The following is a 23646-nucleotide window of genomic DNA, read 5'->3' as shown; positions in this document are numbered from 1 at the left end:
ATGAAGGATATAAACTGGAAAGTGGGACCGATCCTCCTGTAGCGCAAGCTGTGCGACGTACCAGTAACTACGACTGTAAACTTGATAGGATATCATTGGCAGTTATTGCGTGAAATAACGTTCTCTTATGAAAACGTGTGAGCCAATACATTTTGTCAAAAGCCTGGAAAAGTACTGCATGTTCAACTATGAACCCCTTAATACCATTAAGTAAAGTGGAAACAGAATGTCAGTATCTTAAACTGTTCACGACTTATTTGGGGTGGACATCTTAGGTGAATAACAATGCATAATTTGTGAATAACTGTAAATAGGATATACTGTACACCTACTTGGATACTAGAGGCGTGCATTATTCGAACCTGAGACGGGAAAGATGTGCTTTGCTACATACGCAACCCCCATTACACATGAGTGGAACGTGTATCAGGGGTGATGGGCAACGCTCTCGAGACCGATTCTCGTGTGCTGCGAGCTGTGCGACGCAATGTCCCAGTAACTACGAGTGTAAGCATGATACTGTGTGGAGATGAGAAGAATGCAAGAATGAGGAATGTGGTCTGCAAGCACGAACTTCCTGTTCTGCCCAGACAGATCGGCTCTTATCTGCTACACGAAAACATTGACTCACACTTTGCAGTTTCCTGGATTACAACTGACAAGAGCGAAGAGCTACTAGTAGAAGATAATATAAAGTTGCCTGGGTAGTAGGGGAGTTACTATGGTAACCACTGCGTCACGGGCTCTGTTGGTGAAAACCCCTTCGCCCCGTGCCTCACCGGGCATGTGCATTCTTTTGATCTCCCAACAATAGTTATCATCAGCAGTTCTCACATGGAAACGTGTGTGACGATAAATTTCGTCAAAATCCTATGAAAGCACTGCATGTTGAAGTATGAGCTCCTTACCATTAACGAAAATGAATACAGAATGCCAGTATCTTAAACTGTTCACGAGTTATGTCAGGTGGACTTCTTAGCTGAACAACCCGTATAATTTGTTAATAATTGTTATTAGGATACCTGGATGTCTTACAATCGTTGTCGGCAGGGTAGTTTCTTGTGATTCAGACCGGCCGGAGGTGTTCTGTGACGATTCCTCTTCATTGATACTGCGTTTGTAAGTTCCGGATCATACCAGAAGTATTTCTCCCGATGTATTTTACTTCTTTTGAATAAGCAACACAGTTGACTGTGCTATGTGACATCTCTTCAAAATAACCGATATCCACGACTTACGTTGCGTTTCGGACATCGTCTTCAAGTTGTCGCGTACAATTCGACACAGTTCACATTGCACCGTCATATATCGAAGTACCTACCTAATTATGACGCGAATACTCTATAGCGTCCGCCTCTGTGGTGTAGTGGTTAGCGTGATTAGCTGCCACCCCCGGAGGCCCGGGTTCGATTCCCGGCTCTGCCACGAAATTTCAAAAGTGGTACGAGGGCTGGAACGGGGTCCACTCACCCTCGGGAAGTCAACTGAGTAGAGGCGGGTTCGACTCCCACCTCAGACATCCCACTTCTCCTCCAGGCGAATGCCGGGATGGTACCTAACTTAAGGCCACGGCCGCTTCCTTGCCTATCCCTTCCAATCTTCCCATCCCTCCACAAGGCCCCTGTTCAGCATAACAGGTGAGGTCGCCTGGGCGAGGTACTGGTCATACTCCCTAGTTGTATCCCCCGACCAAGAGTCTGAAGCTCCAGGACACTGCCCTTGAGGCGGTAGAGGTGGGATCCCTCGCTAAGTCCGAGGGGAAAACCGAACCTGGAGGGTAAACAGATGATGATGATACTCTATAGCAATTTAGATTGCACATTCCACAAATGCGTAATGGTGGTTGCATATGCAGCAAGGTGCATCTTGCCTCGTCTCGAGTTCGAATAACGCACGCCTCTAGTATCCTGTTACGTGTACCTACAGTAGCCGTCAGGTTCTGTACTTAAATCACTCATTCGTGTACCTACCAGTGCATACAATGCCCGAATGCGTATCCTTTATAATTATGTTATACTTCGTAAAAATATACCTCGGTATAAATGAACGTCCTAGTCGCTTGTTGACACGTATTTACGAAAATAAGAAGGCCCATGGTTGGCTATTTGCATACTCGGCTCAAACAGTATTCAGCTCCGACTACCTGCAGGCCTACAACACGCTGCTCGCCGCACATTGTGGGGACAACGCTCTCGAGATGTCTCGAAATTTCTCGCGAGAAATAATGCCTGCGCTAGTCTCGAGAAATCCCGAGAGATCTCGAGACCTCGTCTCAGACTGCTCATCACTAAGGAGAGACTGTAATCACGATTAATAATGGATTTGACGTCTTAAACTCCCGTGTCCACGAGTGTGGTACAAACAGCTTAAAAAGTGCCTATGGGAATTGTATAGAGCAACAAAATCATGCTCTTGACAAATTATTCGAATTAATTTTCACCATGAGGATAATTGGCAAAAACAAACTCCTTCCTTTTCAAGGTTTTCTAATGTCTGTAAGTAGCCTTCGTGGTCTATATAAGGACTTAAAATCAGAAGGCTATACTTACGTAATGGCGGCCAAATGTAACCAGGACATAATTGAGAGCTACTATTCCCAGATCCGAGGACTTGGTCGCTTTTATGATCATCCTCTCCCTACCATTGTATCGCAGCGAATTAAATCATTGATTTTAAGCCGGAATGCAGGTGAAGTGATAAACAGCAAAAACTGTCCAGATGAAAAAAATGTCCAATCTCTGAGCGCAGACGTTTTGTCTGCGCAAGATGAGGTGCCTCAATACTTCATACTTGATAATGACGAACATTGCCAAGCAGTGTCCAACCAAAATCGAGGAGCTTGCGACAAAAATTGTAATGTTGAGGATGAGGATGATGATTTTACTTCAGCTGTCAATGGACTTCTGGAACATTTTCAAGATGAAAATAATGCAAACGTGTCTGTCGAAGTAGTTAGAGAGAAGAAAGAGCTACTAGAAATGATTGCTGGCTATGTAGCTTATAGGGTGAAGAAAAAGTACCCCCAGAAAACTAATATGTACGGGATCCAAACCATGAAAATTTCTCCTTCACCTAGGAATTGGCTAGAAACCATTTCGAGAGGGTACTTAATGAAACCCTCGGATGAGTGCATTAATTCTATTATTAAAATGGAAATTGAATTTAGTGCCTTCCATGGAAACTACATTATGAAATGTCCAGGAGTTTTTAGATTGTTAAATGAAAAAATAAGAAGAAATATCCTGCTCTTGAAGATTTTGTTGTTTCATGTTTTGTTAGAACCAGAACCTTCATAAGGATGAAAAACATAAACAAACTTAGGCACATGAATTCTTACAAGAGGTGTAAACGAACTCCTAATGAAAAAAAGGAAAAGTGTGAAAAAAGTTAAGAAAGTTGTTGGATATACTGATTTTAAATAATGTAAAACAACGAAATAACATCTAGATGTAAATATTTTGTGTGGTACCTATATAATGTAAATATGTATGCAGTTTTAGCACCATCATAAAAAGTGGGTGTATTTTTTTGGTGCTTTTAAATATTGAACTTTTGATCGCATTTTCGGACTGTGAGGGTTTTCTCCGTACCACAGGTCTATATGGCCTAAGCCTGTGGAAGCCTCTTTCCCCCCAAAAGAGAGTGACCCCTGATATGTTGGAAGAGGTTGACATTTCTTCAGGGGCTTTTTACCAACATTCCATCGGCCAATACACATTTATAAATAGTTACTTATACATAAATATAATATTAGGTGTTTACAACACTACTTAACACCAACAATCCGCCAAAACAACGGTAAAAAACATCCCGTGCGATTGGTCATGTTTCTTTAATTTTAAATCTATATATAAAATCTATGTATAAAATTGTTCTAAAATCACTGGATGGATAGAAAATACGAAAACCGAACCGTAAATACTTTATTTGCGAGGCGAAAGATAATTTAATACTGAGAAAGCTACTGGAATAGTTCGTTAAGCACAGGGTCATTATATTACTTGTAATCTTCTGAAAAATACTCAAATAAATTACAACATAATTATCTACACCTAACAATCGGCAATTACATTTGACAAAATTGAAAAATATTAAGCAAATGGTTAAATAAAAACAAGTAAACAATAGGAAACTTGTCTTCGTCGTGACTGGCAAAAGCCAGGCAATAGCAATACAGAAAAAGGACGCATTTTGGAAATTTAATGTCTCCATTTAAAATCTTACTTATAAAAAATTCTTCTAGAAGTGGGATCGTGAATCCCTGGCAAGCATAAAGGAAAGATCAGGACTCTACACTCCTGCCGATATCGTTTTACGTCACTTTCCCATGCGTTTTCACACGCTAATAAATGGAAACGCCACCTAGGTCTCGCAAATATAATACCGTCGGGGTCGGAAAGGAACACGAATTGACCGAGGAACCCCTGTGGGTGGGGACGGTAAATACACCCACGGTTTCCCCTGTCTGTCGTAAAAGGCGACTACAAGGGACCCAGGGGCTTTCATCCTGGGAGCGTGGGTCAGCGACCATGGGTCCCCAAGCTGTCTGACATAGCTTCCATGTACTTGTGTCAGACTCGTCGCCTTCATCTTTCCTGTCCGACCTTCGTTGGTCACCTCTTGTTCTTTTCCGACCCGTCGGAACTAGGTTTAAGAAGCTTAGGGAGTATTTAATTTTCATGCCCTTTATGGCGCTTCCCTTACCTTTGCCGATACCTCCATTCTTCCAAGTGTCGAACCTCTTTCATTTTCCTCCTTCCTCTACCACTTTTCCCCACAACTGTGGGGTTGCGAGTGCAAACTGTGTAGCACATATGGTTATGTGCCTGTTTTATGGCCGGATGCCCTTCCTGACGCCAACCCTAAGTGTAGGGATGTAATTAGTAATCAGTGGCGGTTGGTAATGTGGTGTGTTGTCTGTTTATGAAGAGGAGTGTTGGGACAAACACGAACAGCCAGCCCCCGAGCCAGAAGAATTCATCAGACGCGATTAAAATCCCGGACTCGTTGGGTTCCTCTAAACAGAAGGCTCAAGGCTTCAAGGCTGACCATTCAGCCAAAGAGTACGACCTTCCATTTTCCTTCTGATTAATGTTAATAGAGGATGATTTCCTAGTTGTACTTCCTCTTAAAATAATCACTACACCACCACAGTTGACCAAGGAAGGTCGGATAGGAAAGATGAAAGTGAGGAGCCGGGCACAACAAAGTAGAAACAAACAGGCTACTAGATCCCTTTGTATAAAGGTCCCTGTGGTCCCTTTTAGGCACGTCTTACGATAGCCAGGAGATACATTGGGTGAATTCTACCGCTCCCACCCAAAGGTGGAAAGTAAATCTGATGCTTTCTTAGGTCCTAAGATCTTCCTCAGAAACTTTCTTTCCTTTATCTCAATCAAAGGATCTTCTATTTTGGTCAGTCTCCCCGTAGTATAGAAGCATTCTGATCACATAATGTTCAGCAGTAAGCTATCTTAGTGTAGGCCAGATTTGCGAGTACATTTTATAATTGCTACTTGTGTTCAATGCTAGCAAGTAGTGATGGGCAGTCTGAGACGAGGTCTCGAGATCTCTCGGGATTTCTCGAGACTAGCGCAGGCATTATTTCTCGCGAGAAATTTCGAGAAACCTCGAGAGCGTTGTCCCCACAATGTGCGGCGAGCAGCGTGTCGTAGGCCTGCAGGTAGTCGGAGCTGAATGTTGTTTGGTCCGAATATGCGAATAGCCAACCACGGGCCTTCTCATTTTCGTAAATACGTGTCAACAAGCGACTAGGGCGTTCATTTATACCGAGGTCTATTTTGACGCAGTATAAAGTATACGCATTCGGGCATTGTATGCACTGGTAGGTACACGAATGAGTGGTTTAAGTAGAGAACCCGACGGCTACAGTAGGTACACGTAACTGGATACTAGAGGCGTGCATTATTCGAACTCGAGACGGGTAAGATGCGCCTTGCTGCATATGCAACCACCATTACGCATGAGTGGAATGTGGAATCTAAATTGCTATAGTATAGAGTATTCGCGTCATAATCAGGTAGGTACCGTACTTCATATATGACGGTACAATGTGAAATGTGTCGAATTGTACGCGACAACTTGAAGACGATGTCCGAAGCGCAACGTAAGTCGTGGATGTTGGTTATTTCTAAAAGATGTCATATAGCACAGCCCACTGTGTTGCTTATTCAAAAGAAGTAAAATACATCGGCAGAAATACTTCTGGGATGATCCGGCACTTACAAACTCATATCAATGAAGAGGAATCGTCACAGAACACCTCCGGCCCGGTCTGAAACACAAGAAACTACCCTGCCGACGATTGTGAGGAATCCAGGTAGGATTACATCCTAATAACAATTATTAACAAATTATACGGGTTATTCAGCTAAGAAGTCCACCTGCCATAACTCGTGAACAGTTTAAGATACTGGCATTCTGTATTCACTTTCGTTAATGGTAAGGAGCTCATAGTTCAACATGCAGTGCTTTCATAGGATTTTGACAAAATTTATCGTCACACACGTTTCCATGTGAGAACTGCTGATGATAACTATCAAGCTTGCATTCGTAGTTAATGGTACGTCGCACAGCTTGCGCTACAGGAGGATCGGTCTCGGGATTCTCGCGAGAGTCTCGAGATCTGCGACGTCAGTCCCGAGAGTCTCGAGCGAGAGCGTTGCCCATCACTGCTAGCTAGGTGTCTTAAGATTGCATCCCAGGAAGGGCAGAAATTTTCTGAAGATACTATCGTAATTGAAAAGCTAGTGTTCTAATTTCTAGTATAAGCAACAAAAATATGAAAAATGAATGTCTGTCTGCCTGTGTCTGTTAGGTCATCAGCCCAGAGGCTGGTTGGATCCTCAAATAGCACCACCAAAAGCTATGCAGTTATAGGGAAACCGCAAAAACCAATGGCAGAGCCCAAAAGAGGCGTACTAGGCAAGATGAGGAGTGAGGTAGTTTGCCATTGCTTTCCTCACTGGGCCAGAATGTGCCACTGCAGTACGACTGACCCTATGAGCAACACCTTTCATAACAATCGGACACTATTTGTGCTCCGAGTGTCATTACTCAGCACCACCCATACCCCAGCAGCTTCCATATTGTCACAGCCATGGATGAGACTGGGACTTCAGTGGAAGCTACACTTTGCTCTGGCCTGTGCCAAGAGACGGATACAAAAGTACTGCATCCATCAAGGAATGGCAGGCGGGAAAAATGCATAATACATGTTAAATTATAATTAACGTTAACCAATTTCATAAAGTAAGTAGGTTCAGGATTCATTTTTGATGATGATGATGCTTGTTGTTTAAAGGGGCCTAACAAAGAGGTCATCGGCCCCTAATGGTACAAAATGAAATAACAAAAAGTACAAATTCATCCACTGACCAAAATAAAATAAAAAATGTCATGAAGAATGAATGGACATGAACCCAGCAAAAAACAAACAAAAACAGTGGATCAGACTCAAAAATGATCGTAAATAATAGTATTACTGACCAAGGGACCACTTATAAAGCACAATAATGCTTGATGTCTAAAACTGTGCAAAATCCATGTCCAAGGCCCCACAGAATGGTACATGTCACGAGTAAAGTAGAACCATGGTATTTGTCATGTTGGGGTACTAATCAAAAGTAGCGAAGACTCACGGTGTTCCACACAAGATGGTATACTCACAAGTATTGTACTTCGTACAGGGAAAGCAGACCTATGGTGTTTCTCACACAATGGCGCCACTCACAGCCAACGCAAACCGATGAGGCTCCTCACCTAGGTGTACTAATCACGGGCGCCGGTATTCCCGTGTGTTCCTCACATAGTGGGCACCAATCACAGGCAATGCAGACCGACGGGGTCGCTCATATAGCGGTACAACACACAGGCTACGCCCAGACCCGTGGTGTTGCTCACATGGGTACAACGCACGGGTACTGGAAACCCCCAGGCCAGCCTCTTTACTGCTACAAATCACAAACCTATTTCGTACCTAATTTAGTGGTACTACTCGCAAGTACGGGCAACCCATGGTGTTCCCCGCATGATGGTACAAATCAAAAGTAGTTTCATGGTTCTAATTCAATCATCCCTTGGTCGCCCCTTTTAGTCGCCTCTTACGACAGGCAGGGGATACCGCAGGTGTGTTCTACATATGCGTCCCCCACCTGCATGACAGAATGTGGTGTCTTGTCTTTGTGCCTATCAGAGTGTGAAACTGACCTCCAATATTCATAAACATTGTACATGTTTTTACGGCTGATGATGACCTGGACTAAGGTCGAAACCGGTCCCATTTAAATAGGAATGTGATTATTGCATTTCTTTCTTTTAAGTATTGAATAGGTTGAACCTCCTTTTCAATTATTTAATTTTTAGAGCAGGGTTTCTCGAACTGTGATGCATGTTCCACTGGGTAGTGTTTGACCTATTTCTAGGTGATATAAAATGAAAAGAAAAATTCAGAAACATCATGATATTTATAAACTGAATTAAATAGGCTGTCTACAGTCCTTAAAACATCCCGAGAAAGATGAAATAAGTTAACTTACCTCCCATCATCATAAGCAACCAGCAATGTTAAGGTAAAATACACTTACCTACTTTACTAAATACATCATTATAACGGTATACTATGCCTTTGCTGACAGGACCTAGTGTTTACAGTGCACTATGTCTTCTGGTATGGGCTAGAGCAATTTTGTTACTTTCATTGATCTGTCTCTGTCTTTGACAATATGAAAGTGACAGGTATGAGCAATACAGTAGAATCTCGCTCAACCGACCTTCGCTTATCCGACACTCCGTGTTATCCGACACTGGTAGTCTTAATTTGAACTTTAGGTGGATGCAATTCTGGGACACGGGGTGTGGAGGGTGCGACCGTGGGACAAACACTGGCAGTCATGCGGTAGGATTGTTCAATGTAGTATTGGTTGGGTGCAGATGTTATAGTTTTCATATCCTCTGTGAGTATGGCGAGTAAACGTAAGAAAGTGTTAAAGAGACTGGACAAAGGGGAAACTCTCCAAAAAGTGGCTTCAGATTATGCTGTTGAACGTGTTGCAGTGGGAGACTGGAAACATACGAGGAAATAAATTGAAAAGTGGTGCTATACCAGAGCAACAAGCGATGCACTGAAAATTAGAAAAAAACCAATGAAAAATGTGACTACGAAAAAGTAAGTGAAGCACTATTTCTTTGGTTCACTAAAAACCAGGAAAAGAGCTTGTCAATATCTGGCCCCATTCTGCAAGAAATGGGGGTGTATATCCAGAAGGAGTTTAATAAAGGGACTCTAATTTTACTGCCAGTGCTGGGTGGCTTGATCGGTGGAAAAAAACGGTACGGCATTGGGCAGCTTAATATCTGTGGAGAAAAACTGTCAGCTAAATCCGATTAGGTTGTGAAACTTAGACAATTTTAAGAAATAATTCTTGCTGAAGGATTATCCGGTGATCAGATATTAAATTGTGATGAGACTGGGCTGAATTTCAAGATGCTGACATCAAAACTCTTGCAGCCCAAGCCAAGACGTCTGTACTTGGCTACAGGCGTAGTAAGAAAAGAGTACTGCATCCACTGTACAACTGAATTAATAAGTCAATAAACAGAGTCCCGTAAAACATAGTACATAATACAGTGTAGCCTCCCTGTTTGTTTTAGTTCATTTTCAAAGTTATTCCGTATTATCCGACATTTTCGGTGATCCGACGTACTCCAGGTCCCGTTTAAGTCGGATAATCGAGACTCTACTGTACTAGTAATGACATTACTTCTGCAGCCAGTCCCTGCTATGAATGGTGCATGCATTTCAGTGGGCTTGGCAGACCGATATGTAATAGCAACTTCTGGCTTGGTGAAGAAAGCAACAGGAAACTACCTCACTCCTCATTTCCCCAGTACGCCTCTTCAGTGATGCCTAGGCCATCTATGACAGCTGATGGCAGAGCTGTTGAGGATCCAACCAGCCTTAGGGCTGAAGACTGAACATACAACGGTATACTTACAACAATGAAGTATGAAAAGATCCCTATATACCAGGTATCTCAATCAGTATCAAACCCACTATCTCCAAATCAGAAGACCAACAACTAACCCACTGCATCGATAAGGTCGGAGGAAATGAGAAATGTGAACAAGTTATTAATGAGGTCATTTGTTCAGACAGTACGTAAATAAAATGATCAATCAGGACAGCGCGTGAAGACAGGAAGGCAGTCAAATGCAACACTCATGGCAATGTGCCCTATGTAACGACTAATTATTTCAACATTTATATGCAGTTTCATTATCTGATGTGCCACATGGGTGATGAACCCTGAGAATTCTCATAGTTTCCAGCCGACAGTAATGACGGGCTACGAGAATTCTCGCTTTTATGCCCCTTGTATTTTCTTTATTACTGATGAAATTGTGGGAGAGATTATGAGTTCCAAACGGTTCAGTCATGGAATATCAATTATTGTTGCAACTTTCTTTAAACCTTCATGTTTTTGACAAAATAATGTCGTATATGTAGGCTCTTCCCTGGAGCACCCGTGCAGATGTCAACATGGCACAACGTATTCACTTGCCGACGGTTACTGATAACTGTGATTAACTATGTACATACCGGTTATAATAGGTACCGAGTAACAGTGAATTAGATATTTCTAATGATTAATGGCTAACACTAAACGGGGAGTAGCCGTAAAGAGAAATCCTTGCATACTTTAAAACAATGTGTAGGCCTATACAAATGGCACAAATACGGCATTCATACTACACTGTGCTTAGAAAGACTATTGAATGGAGCCACAAACGGTACTGCTTTGAAAATTATCACAACGTACAGACTATGAAGCAACCTACTGAATACATGTTCGAAGTCTGAGGTCAATATCCTGAATACATTTCGAGTTGCAGTAGTTTGAGTGCAGCAAAATAATTTCTATCTTGGAGGCTTGAACTATCCGGTGTGCACAGGATAGCAGCCTCCGTTCGGCACCCCGTCATCAATGTGTTAACATTCTAAACTGAGGGATCATACAGTGACCTCATTAACCCACTTACCTGCATTTTTGGCAAATTATAAAGTATCATCTATAGTTCCGTTTTTATGAGTTTCGACTTGACAGTTGGCCGGAAGTCAGCCGGTGGTGCCAAATTGCCACGAATACAAACAGCTGATTTACGATACACAACACGAACAGAAATGTAAATACTGGAATATAAGTCCATAATCAGTTATTCTTTGCAGCAACATACATGATTCACATAAGACCAATAATACACAACACATTTAGGATAAGGCTACAAGTTAAAATATGTCAATGCTCGAACGGATAAACCGTGAGAAAATCAAATTAAATTTCTACTCACCATGTAGAAGATCTCGCGTTGCTGTTAGATTCATTTTCCTGTAACGAAGGAAATAATCCTACAAAGCGAATATACCACTCATTTCTCAGTCACTATCGGCATTGTCATCGTCTGTTGAGGTTTCACTCTCGCTTGACCCTAAAGAGATAGTAAAGTCTTCAACATAATCGTCTGAACTACTTTATGCCCGTTCCTTCTGACTATCTACCACATAAACGGGTACTGGGGCTTGTTTTGTTTCAAGAGATGCATAAGATCCGCCTTCCCCACGTCATCGCGAACCGAAATATTGTGCTCCTTCAACCACTTAACTCATTCTTTCTACCCGCCATTGTTGGTGCTTTGTCAAGAATGACTCTCTAACATTACAAACAATTTCCCGGGCCCGGCTCTTTAGTGGAGTACCGCATCCGAAGGGCTTTCTTCTCTTGGGAGCTTCATCCTTATACGTAGGCGTCGACATTACAGAACATCAAATTCACACACGGGCCTAAAATTAACCTACTATATAACTACCGAACGAAATGTTAACCTAAGCTACTATATAAAATAGATCACCTGTTACACACTATTTACTACAATATAATGCGCTATACTATTAAAAATACTAAACAATACATTTATAAACTCTACACTGCGAAATATAAACGAACAACAACCTAGCACAAAGACACACAAAGACCGCGAAAAGAACTGAGCCCAATACAACACACAGCGGATAGCACGTGGTTACAGTAAACAACAAATCGACTACACTGCTAACCGCAACTGGAGTCTAACGCGCTCTATCGGAGCGATCGGCTGTCTATGATTGGCTGTTGATTAATTCACTTACCCTCCGCAAAAGGCAGCGCTCAAACGTCAAGTCGAAACTCATAATAACTGAACTATACAGTATTTATTTCATTTAAGTCACCAAGTGATAATTACATTCAGTTATGGTAAGGGAACATTTCCCTGCTGAATTCTTGGACAGGTTGGTGCAACCCCAGTGCTGGATTATTTCAGCCAACAAACTCATCAAATATTATCGCCAATTTGAACATAAAATACAAGCATTAACTACAGAATAATATTTTGAGACAATATTTTAACTCACCAATTTGTTCCTAGTGTTGGAGACAGTTCACGTTTGGGATCCAGGGTACGATTCCACATGAGGTGGCAAAAATTTAAGACCATTAGGAAGATGCTTAGAAGTTTTCATTTGCATATGGGCTATGCCTACTATATTTATGCACAATACCAAACCATACACACTGATCAAAGTAGAGCGGAACTTGCCATGAACTTAGCATCAACTGTCTGTTTATAAAATTTGTTTGCTTTGTCCGCCACCTTCGGCAACATTTCTTCATTCACAAATACCTCGAAATAATCCATTTCACGACATTCAGGAGTCAAATTATTATTTGACACAGCTAGATTTGGCGCCTGAAATGCATGCGCCTTCGGCGTAAACTCGTTACAAATATTATAATAATTTATAATTGTGATATACATCATCTTCAATACAGAACAAAAATGAGAATAGTTACTTGTAAACTTGTTGACCGACCATGTGTGCACGCCTAGGTCAGTGACATTTCTTCCCTCTGGCAGCATATCACCTCTATCAACATACAGTAATTATCATTATCACTTCACTAATGTCTTCAATATCAATACCGTCACTGCTGAAATTCACATTGGAATCAATCTCCTCTAAAAGTGTAAGATTTCTTCCGGGCGCATCTTACGTTCGTACACGGCAGCAACCATTCAAATACGAGGTTTACAAATGTGACGAAAGAAAAACGTTCTCCTGAACAACTCTTTGTGGAAAAAATATAAACTACTTCAAGTGAGACTAACAGATGGCTGAAGCATATGACACAGTTATAAGCCAGATCGAGTATATTCGACCGCAGCACTGGCGGCGCAAAGTCCGGCTCAAGTATACTCAATCGCAGCAGTGAAAAGATTAAATGTTACAATTACACGGAATTGATATGGACTAAGCATTATTATATCTATCTAAGTCGATAAGGTAAAACTGTGTCATAAGTGATCAGAAATTTAATTGTACCATTTTTATCAGTGCGAATAAAATAATTTATAGCCTAATGTGTAGCACCTTACTCCCCGACTTAAAATACAGATTTCCATTAAATTCTGTTCAGCCATTTTCTCATGATGTGCATATGTACAGATGTTATGGAGGATACAGAAAACCACTTTTAAATTCTGAGCAATGTACTGACAAAACTCTGTTATACGTCAGATAGGCTGAAAAGCCACCTTTTTAACTGTAATGTGCAAATATTGAACACATTCAGAAAATCACGGACACAAATTGAAAACGTTAAAGGTAAGATATGAATGTACGATACGGCTTAGTATTCCAAAACTACAGCAAAATTAAGAAAAGAGGTCATTATTTTACATCCACTTTATTGCAAGAACCTTTTGCGTAACAAATCTGAGTAAAACAACCGCATATAGTACATCTGGTAAAAGTCACTCCAAACAATTCCAGAATTCCAAGTCCGATAAATGCTTTCAATTAATTTACGAATTTGCATTAGGTCCCCTCCTTCGTCCGAACGCCTGCACAACATTCACGAATCGGCGGTTATACTGGATGCGTCTCTTGGCCCGCCCAGTTTTCTTCTTCTTCTTTTCTTGTTTGTCCACCTAAACAATGACAACGTAACAATTATTACATTCAAAATTTCAATGAGATAAACCCATTTTCATTTTGATTCATTAAAAATGACAGAAGATAAGCTGCAAATAAAATGGTAGTACAAAACAAACTGAACTTACAACTGTAAATTTATTTTATTATTTTTACAACTTGCTTTATGTTGCAACAACACAAGATAGGTCTTACAGGAAAGGCTTAGAAGTTTGTAGGAAGTGGCCGTGGCCTTAAGGTACAGAGTACTCTGACAAGTATTTGAAGTTATATATGAAATCATTGAAGATGCCAAACAAGAAAGTTCACCACCCTGGAAAGTGTGATGTTTATGTTGTGTACTGTATTTACAACACTTGTATATTATGGAATAAATTACCTGCTGTTAAGAAGATGGAATTTCATTATTCAGTGAATTTCATCAATCGCATGCAATGTTTTATACGGAATTTATTTTTAAACTGTGTGTACACTGGGCCTCGAATGGTATAAACATGACATGCACAGGTTATATTTCAAACAAGGGATTGGTCGTAACCTACAATGCCTTAGAATATTTGGCAACCTGCAATTACTTCAGCACATTTGTTACAATCGTTATTTCCAGCCTGATGATATTTTTAAAATTGTGTTGTAAAAATTTCAGGTACATTTCAGAATGAAAATTGATCCAAATGATGTAAATACCATCCTGAGTTGGAAAAGAGTGATGAATCCATTTTCAGGTTATGATTTTGAACAGGAGGATTACCACCAAAGTAAGTTACCAGTTGCTAGACTTCACACTCAGAGTGGCTGTTTAAGCAGATCTTCCTCTACTTTCGGAAACTTGCCGCTTTTTGGTCAGTGAAATGCTCTGCGAGACTTGTTGGTTGCTTTAAGTGCACTTCTCTGTTACCGCGGTAGCACAAGCTGCATTCGGACATTGAATACTTAAGGCCCGCTACCCTATGCCCGTATGTTTCGGCCTAACTGATCACCGCAAATTTCTGTGATGCAGTATTACTCGAATTCTTGCTCTCTGTGGACGAACAGACTAACAAACAATTCTGAGATCACAGAAAACGCATGTCAAACGCTCGTAAAAATACATTTGTACCAGACTGGAATAGAGCGTCACTAGTCACTTCTGCGTTAACTCTCTCACTGAACTAATGCAATGGTATTTTCTACTGGCTGATAACAGCAAGTTGCTCAGTACAGTAGAAGTCCGTTATAGCGAGAATTCATAACGGCAAATAAATTACTCGCTATAACGGATTGTCGTTATATCCGATTTTTGTATAAAAGTCGGAAAACCCTTCATGCACTTTAAAATCGGTATGAAACGGCAATCAGTTTGTTCAAAACTTGCGTTTCCGCAGATGATATCCACACTACGACTTACTTGTTATTTTTCGTAATCCGATACTACGTGAAAGTGTATGTTTAATTTCATTCTGAAAATAATATATAGTTCCGTATTTCTCCGAATCCAAGGTAAACCCCACTTTTTCCTTCAAAAAATTTAAATCAGGCTCAAAAAGAAGTTTGTAAAATCATACAGGCCTACGCATTTTTAGACACCGAACATTGACTTTCGTCACGCCGTATTTCTTTTTTTTTTTTTTTTTTTTTGCGGCTGCACAATTATTCTTTATTTCCGCGGGTTTAAGGAGTATTAACTTAACATTGGCATCATAACACCGAAGAGAACGCGTTGAAAATTTTCCGGCAATACCTATTCCATGCGTCTTTACAATACAACGATCCGTCAGCAAATTATTCTTGCTGTCTATAAAACTGTTACTTTTACGCAGCGTCAGATATAACCGGCTACCGCTACACGCACATTTTGCTTGTCGGGTGCGGCCAGATTCAACGGCTAGTGATGTATAGGCCTAATCGCGAACGTTGAAATTCAACGAACGAGTTTATTGCACAACGGTATGGCCAACCGCCCTTGCGTTTTTCGTGCACATACCTCACAATTTCGAGTTCTTTAAAACGTCCTTGTTCCGGTCCACTGAATGCATTTTTTGTACAGTACGCATTTCTTTTTAGCTCTTTGTCTTCACGCTAATGCCAAATATTGGCTTTAGTTTGGCCTATGCCGTATTTTCTTGCGGCTGCACAATTATTCTACATTTCCGAGTGTTTAATAAACATTAACTTAAATTAGCATCATAATATCAACTAGAACCTGTTGAAAATTTGCCGGCAATACCTTTTCCACGTATCTTTACAATACGACTATCCCTCACGAAAATATTCCTGCTGTCTATAAACCTTAATTTTACTAAGCGTCAAGTATAATAGACGCGTTATGACTGCCACTGAGTAGCAATGGCTTTTCTAAGAATTCAAAGAGCGCATGTTTTGATGCCATTCTGCAGATTTGAGAGTTCTGTGCGCGTGTGAAAAGAAGCAACATGGTTACGGCGGTAGTTGCCAGTGGTATACATTAACTTACTGTTAGGCCGCGAATGCAACAACCCTTGAGTTTTCGCATGAGATTCTGAGAGAAAAAAAGTCTTGGATTGGGAGAAATACGGTATCACTCCAGAGATTTCTGTGGCGAACACCTCAGCTTTCTTCTTCAAACAGCGCCACCTAACCTAACCGTAGACGTAGCCTATCATGAAAACATATTTGAAATGCATGTAGAGAAATAACCTCCCCGCGAAAAATTTACATGTAAATAGCCGTAACTAGACGCGAGAAAATACAAAATATTCTCTGAAATCAGTGATTTACTCTGCCATATCTTGAGGTGTGTGACATTCTTACGTAATTTCCGTATATAACACTAAAATTAAGACATCCTTTATTCAGTCTTTATTTTTGCGAGTTAACAACTGCTATCGGCCACGTTATTTACGCATTTATTACGAAAACCTGTTATACTCTTTCATTTCGAATTTTCTTGCGAACAGCAGTCGATGGGTATTACTAATCAACTCCAACATCGCCTTTGAATGCCAATGAGAGAGCTCGCAAATGCACAAAGTGAGAAAACTATACCGTACTGAAGATGATCGATATCATTTTGTTGGAAACGTTTCAGTTTTCTTATTCAAACAGCGTCACGTATCCTAACTTGACCATACTATACGTATGATGAAAACACACTTCAAGCGCCGGTAGAGAAATTATACCTTTCTTGCTATAAATTTTCATAACAGCCTTTCCGTAATTTAACCAGACGCGACAAAATACAAACTAACCTATGAAATCAATTAAGTACTCTGCCATATCTCGAGGTGTATCCCATTCTTACATAACTGCAGTATTTAGCCTCAAAATTAAGCGGTCGTTTAGCCAGCCTTAATTTTTAACGAGTTAACAACCGTTATCGGACACGTTATTTACGCCTTCATTACGAAAATATTTTCTCTTTCATTTCGAATTTTCTTTGCGGAACAGCTGTCGACGGATATTACTAATCAACTCCGACATCGCATTTGAATGTCGACGAGAGAAATCGCTAGTGCACATAGCGAGGAAACGATGCCGAAGGTAATCGATCGCATGCAATATCATCGCTGGGGTGCATATATATCGGTAACGGAAAAAATCGCGCCCGCTTAATCACTCGTAATAACTGATGCGCCAGTGATAGGGTTCTCGCTGTAACCGAAGGACGATACACAAGTTTAATATAGGAATTTTGAAGGGAAAGAAAAAAGTTGTCGCTATAACGGAGTTCTCGTTATATGCCGTACTCGCTATAGCGGACTTCTACTGTATTTGGAATGCGCGGTTTTGCAACAGGAAGGCTGCTACCTGAGTCATCATCATCATCTGGAGCAGTTTCCAACCACAGGCTGGGTCTGCTCGGAACATAAGCCTCTCCATCGTTTTCTGTCCATCCATTACTTCACCCTAGACCAGTTCCCTCCCCGTAAGCCTCACTGGCCTCCTGCAAGGCCAAGACGGCCAAGCTCTAGAAGCACAGGTCGGTCTTAAAGTCCTGAGCTATCTCTCTCACCAGCCGCTGGAAGGGCAGCTCGCAGATCAGATGCTCGGTGCTCTTCTGGTAGCGCCTCATCTCACGCAGGGCCACGGTACCGGGCCTGTAGCGATGAGGCTTCTTCACTCTTCTGGTGGCAGGTGTGGTCTTACGGGCAGCCTTGGTGGCGAGCTGCTTGCGTGGAGCCTTGCCACCGGTAGATTTACGTGCAACCTGCTTTGTACGGGCCATCACGTGCTCACTGTCGACTCGTCCCAGGAAGAATGGTTCGAGGGGCTTGCTGCCTGCCTGCTTTATTGTTTACACCTTTCAGCCATCTGTGTCTAGGTCTCCTCTTCAACTCCATTTCTAACATCTTTCTTGGTATCCTTTATTCTCCCATTCTCATAACATGTCCATACCACTGCAGCCTGGATTTTTCTATCTTTTCCTGTAGGGGTACCTCATTTACTATCTCCCGAACTCTCATTTCTCACTCTGTCCATTCTTGTTAAACCTAGTCGACACCTTTGAAACCATTTTCTCTGCTTATATTCATCACCCACGTTTCTGATCCATGTCAGAATTGGCACAAGATAAGTCTTTTAGATAACACCTTTACATCTCTGTGGTAAATCCCTGTTCCATATCAATCCCCCCACACTCTTAAAGAATCTATTTGCACACCTTCCTCTTTCACTGATTTCCATCCTGTTTCCTCCATTTTTTTCAACTACACTTCCCAGGTATTTAAAGCCTTCAGCTCTTTTCAACTGCTCCCCTCCTAATGTCATGCCATTATACACTCGGTTTTTGTTTCGTGTCATTACCAGCACTTCACTCTTTTGTGCTGAGAACTTCCTCCCATACATTGAGCTGTTCCTGCACTTCGCTTTCAGGGTTTCCCCATATTAATAGATCTGCAAACGGCACCGCTTTCATTCTCTCCAATGGTCTGTGCTACCTTCTGTATTATATCATCCATCACCACTATAAATAGGGAGCTGAGAGGGCACCTTCTTGCTTTACACCATTTGTTAACTTAAACCACCCAGTTCTTTCGGTTCCGATTTAATTCACTTAATCTATATAAATAACATAAAAAATTTGAAGAACCAAAATGGCATTAAAGATAAAAGATTTACTCTTCAAATTTTTTAATACAGCTTTTGCTTCCATCATACATATTTTTCACCCATGTCACTATCTGTTTGTTTGCTGTTGTTTTACAGACACTGTCATATGCCTTCTCTATGTCCATGAAGGCCATCACTAAATCTTCCCCATATTCACAGTGCCGTTCTTGTAGCTGCCTCACTGTGAATTTGAGGTCAATAGTTGACCTTTGTCTAAAGCCATACAGTTCTTCTCTGAATTCTTTTTCCACTGGCTTTCTTATTCGCTTTTCCAGTACTTTTTCGTATATCTTGTCACAGTGACACATCAGGATTATACCACAGTAGTTCTGACATTTTCTTCTGTCTCCTTTCTTAAAGATGGGTACTATTAACCCCCTTCTTCCAATTTTCTGGTACTTCTTTCTTATTCCACACTATCCGCATCATGCTGTATAGCCACTGTGTACCCACTTCCCCTGCAGCTCGTACCTCCACACTTAACCCATCCACTTCTGGTGCTTTTCCCAGTTTCATCCTCTTCACAGCTTCCTCAACTTCTACCCAAGTTAACTCCTCCATTTTCTCCTCACAACAGTATCAGTTTCCTCTATATAATCTTCACTTAATCCAACCACATTCAGGAGATCCTCAAAGTATTCCTTCCAGATTAAGTTTAATTTCCTCCTTTTTCTCCACTAGATTACCATTATTATCCTCTATTCTGTCCACTTCACTGTGCCTACTCTTTCTTTTATTTCTCACCATTCCATACAATATTTTCCAATTGCCTTTGCTATCTCCCTCCATCTGTGTCCAGTTCTCCAAGCACTTCCTCGTCTCCTCTGTAACCTGAGTAATTTTAAAGATAAAAATTTCATTGTTCCGTATTGAAATTATTGATGTTAAAAATTAAATAACTGGAGGTTCAACCTATTCAATACTCAAAAGAAAGAAACGTAGCAATCACATTTCTATTTAAATGGGACCGGTTTCGACCTTAGTCTAGGTCATCATCAGCCATAAAAAACATGTAAAATGTTTAAGAATGTTGGAGGTCAGTTTTTCACTGTTAGGCACAAAGACACGACATCACATTCTGTTCTGCACAAAGTCACAACATTAACAATCAACTTGCGAAGATCAAAAAGGCTTGAATTCGCAGACGAACAGATCTGTAGATGAAAGCCGCCAGCTCCCGGTGACTACGTGGCCGCAGCGCGTGACCTTGAGTGTGCCACGTAGTCACCGGGAGCTGGCGGCTTTCATCTACAGATCTGTTCGTCTGCGAATTCAAGCCTTTTTGATCTTCGCAAGTTGATTGTTAATGTTGTGACTTTGTGCAGAACAGAATGTGATGTCGTGTCTTTGTGCCTAACAGTGAAAAACTGACCTCCAACATTCTTAAACATTTTACATGTTTTTTATGGCTGATGATGACCTAGACTAAGGTCGAAACCGGTCCCATTTAAATAGAAATGTGATTGCTACGTTTCTTTCTTTTGAGTATTGAATAGGTTGAACCTCCAGTTATTTAATTTTTAACCTGAGTAATTGACATTTACCGTATTTACTCGCGTATTAGACCCCTTTTCTCCCCCACTTTTACAGCCAAAAATAATAAAGGGGGGGGTCCAATATGCGATAACCTCAAAATTTTGTGCAGCGAACACATGACTTCTAGGATATAAAGAGCTATAAATTGTACATGTAAACATTCTATACTATTATTTAACAAATTTAGAATGTATTTAATACTGGCTATTTTCATCGGAAGGCAGTATTTCTAAACGTAAAAAGACAATAAATGGTGAATACAGCTTTTAGGCCTACGGTACATATAAAAGTCCGTTTTACTCATATCACGTCATTCGTTACATCTCATTAATTCCTCTGGTGAGGTTGACATCAGGAAGGGCATACGGCCGTAAAAACTGGCTACGAAGATTTGTCTCACTTCATACTTAATAAGGATATCGTGTTATATAATTAAATATTGATACAAAAGAACTTTATGGCCAGTCATTTGTCTCTGTCAGTTCAGCAGTATGCCTACCACACAGTAAACCTGATCACCGCTTTCATTTTAATTATCATCTTACGCCGCCAACTTCCCTGCCTTGCTACCGGCGCGCCGGCATTCTAAGTGACGTCATCTTCACTGCTATCTCTCGTCAGTCGCGTCAGCCATGCTTCATTCTCTTTGAGCCATGCACTGCAATCAAGAGCATACAAGGTCCCGTCTCTTAGAACCTTTTAAAAATAATTTTGTTCCCGACAATAGAGTCTAAACAGTGTAAATCTTTCCCCAGGTGGTCTCTTGATATTCCCAGTTGGTGTATATGTAGCAGAAGCCACTCCTTCCGAATAAAACCGTGCTGTAGAAGGCATGCCAAACCATCAGCTGATAACTAGCGTATGTTACAAGTTGTACTTCCGAATGTAAGTTAATACATAGTAACTGGAAACATTCTTTTGATAACTGCGGCTGTTAAAACACAGACCCTTATTTTTAAGTATATTTCATGCTTGTTCTCTACATTTATCACATCAGAATTTGTGTAAACAGCTGTCCATGAGATAAGACAGACCACACTGCTTAGGTTAGGTATATTAATGGCCTGATAGTGCCAAAAGTTTGACGGAAAAAATAAAAATAACAGGAAACTATACCGCATTTATGGATATCTACAGGTGTGGTGGTAATGCGTTTTATTATGAAAATGTTTCATTCTGTACGTTCGCTGTCTCTTTTTATTAACGCATACCCTAGTATGTTTTGTCTGGCGTCTCCGAAAATCGTTTAAAGTACGTGGGGACATAAAATTATTATTCATTAGGTACATTGGCGAGTAAAACAATCGTTTTAAATGGATAGCTTTTATCACGTTTTAAACTTACTTCTCTCCAAATATATACCTATACTGGCTCGAGTTACAAGATATTAAACGAACACTTTGTTAATGATCTTGCCTGTTGTATAAATAGCAACAACCACGAATATTTCTCATCTAAAGTAAACTCGTTTCCTCATCCCGTGGGGGTACAGCTCTTTTTTGACACACCCCCCGTGGAGGGGAGTTAACATGTACCGCTTTTACCGAATATCAACCTTCCTGCCATTCATAAATCTCGGGCAGTACGGTACCGGGAATCGAAGTCAGATCACCAAAAACAGCAACTAATTGTGCTAACCATTACATGCTGGCGGACATTATTAACTAAAAAACACAGACATATAGCATGACTGATGCATGCTTGCAGTGCACGGGTTGGACACGAAGCTAGGCCTATTCACCTATTTGTGCGACGTCATCAGAGCTGCAGTAGACCTACACTAGAGGCGGACATTTCTTAACTACGAAACACAGATGTACCGCATGGATTCAACGCATTTTCATTACGTAGGTCATACGGATGAAACAATTCACAAATTTGTGCGATGTCATCAGAGCTGCAATAAGACTTGTACCCGCTTCGAAGCGGAATCATCGTCGTCCTCTTGACGAATTACGTTGGGGAGTAAATACGGTATTTCAAAACACATCTGGAGCTGCGTGATGGATGTTCGAAGAAGCGGGTGCATCAAATATGTAAACATTCCTTTTTCTCCACTTTGGGCCCAAAAATATAGGGATGCGTAAATTATGTAAGGGTGTTCTTTATGTCAGAAAATATGGTAATCCCAATAATTTTTATTAATCATCCAGTCTATGAAACACTATATCCGACTCTTTGACTGAATGGTCAGCGTAATGGCCTTCGGTTCAGAGGGTCCCGGGTTCGATTCCCGGCTGGGTCAGGGATTTTAACCTTCATTGGTTAATTCCAATGGCTCGGGGGCTGGGTGTTTGTGCTGTCCCCAACACCCCTGCAACTCACACACCACACATAACACTACCCTCCATCACAATAACACGCAGTTACCTACACAGGGCAGATGCCGCCCACCCTCATCGGAGGGTCCGCCTTACAAGGGCCGCACTCGGCTAGCAATAGCCACACGAAGTTATATTATATTATGAAACACTATACTAATATTATTAAGAACATCAACTAATAATTTTGACTCTAATTACTAATATTATTAGCTAATAATTTTATGAAACATAATCCTAATATTAAGCCTCTGTAGCTCAGACGGCAGCGCGTCTGCATCTCACCGCTGGATACCGTGGTTTAAATCCCGTCACTCCAAGTGAGATTTGTGCTGGACAAAGCGAAGGCAGGACAGGTTTTTCTCCGGGTACTCCAGTTTTCCCTGTCATCTTTCATTCCAGCAACACTCTGGATTATCATTTCATAAATCACTTTGGGAGTGGTGATCCCATTGTAACAATAGCCTATTATGGTTCATTCATTACATCCCTGACCTGGTCAAAGGCTGGAAAACAGGTTGTAGGTTTTCATTCATTTTCAATCCTAATATTACTAGTTAATATATTGGATTTTGCTAATAATATTAGTGAAATACGTTTTATAAAATGGCCCAAAACCTCAGAGTTTAGTGGACCCAGAGGTTGATTTAGATTTCATTTAACAAAGTTTAT

General features: G+C 40.9%; 1 protein-coding gene and 1 long non-coding RNA gene across 2 annotated transcripts in view; both read right to left on the bottom strand.

Annotated features, from left to right (window-relative positions):
* Positions 1-13786: 13786 nt before the first annotated feature.
* Positions 13787-23646, bottom strand: part of RpS30 (ribosomal protein S30) — a 29738-nt gene continuing 19878 nt past the window's right edge. Inside the window, exon 4 of the mRNA XM_067136592.2 lies at positions 13787-14046. Coding sequence (XP_066992693.2) covers positions 13921-14046 — 126 coding nt within the window. The 3' untranslated portion in view covers positions 13787-13920. The remainder of the gene's footprint in view (positions 14047-23646) is intronic.
* LOC137496991 (uncharacterized) lies at positions 15643-22240 on the bottom strand. Its single transcript, XR_011017573.1, has 2 exons — positions 20643-22240; positions 15643-19948 (listed from the first exon to the last, which is right to left on the bottom strand). It is a non-coding gene; the product is annotated as an uncharacterized lncRNA (long non-coding RNA).

Source organism: Anabrus simplex, chromosome 1 (assembly GCF_040414725.1).
Source record: "Anabrus simplex isolate iqAnaSimp1 chromosome 1, ASM4041472v1, whole genome shotgun sequence".
In the NCBI taxonomy this organism is placed as follows: Eukaryota; Metazoa; Arthropoda; class Insecta; order Orthoptera; family Tettigoniidae; genus Anabrus; species Anabrus simplex.
The sequence above is the reverse complement of the archived record's forward strand: the minus strand, read 5'-3'. Positions and strand labels throughout refer to the sequence as shown.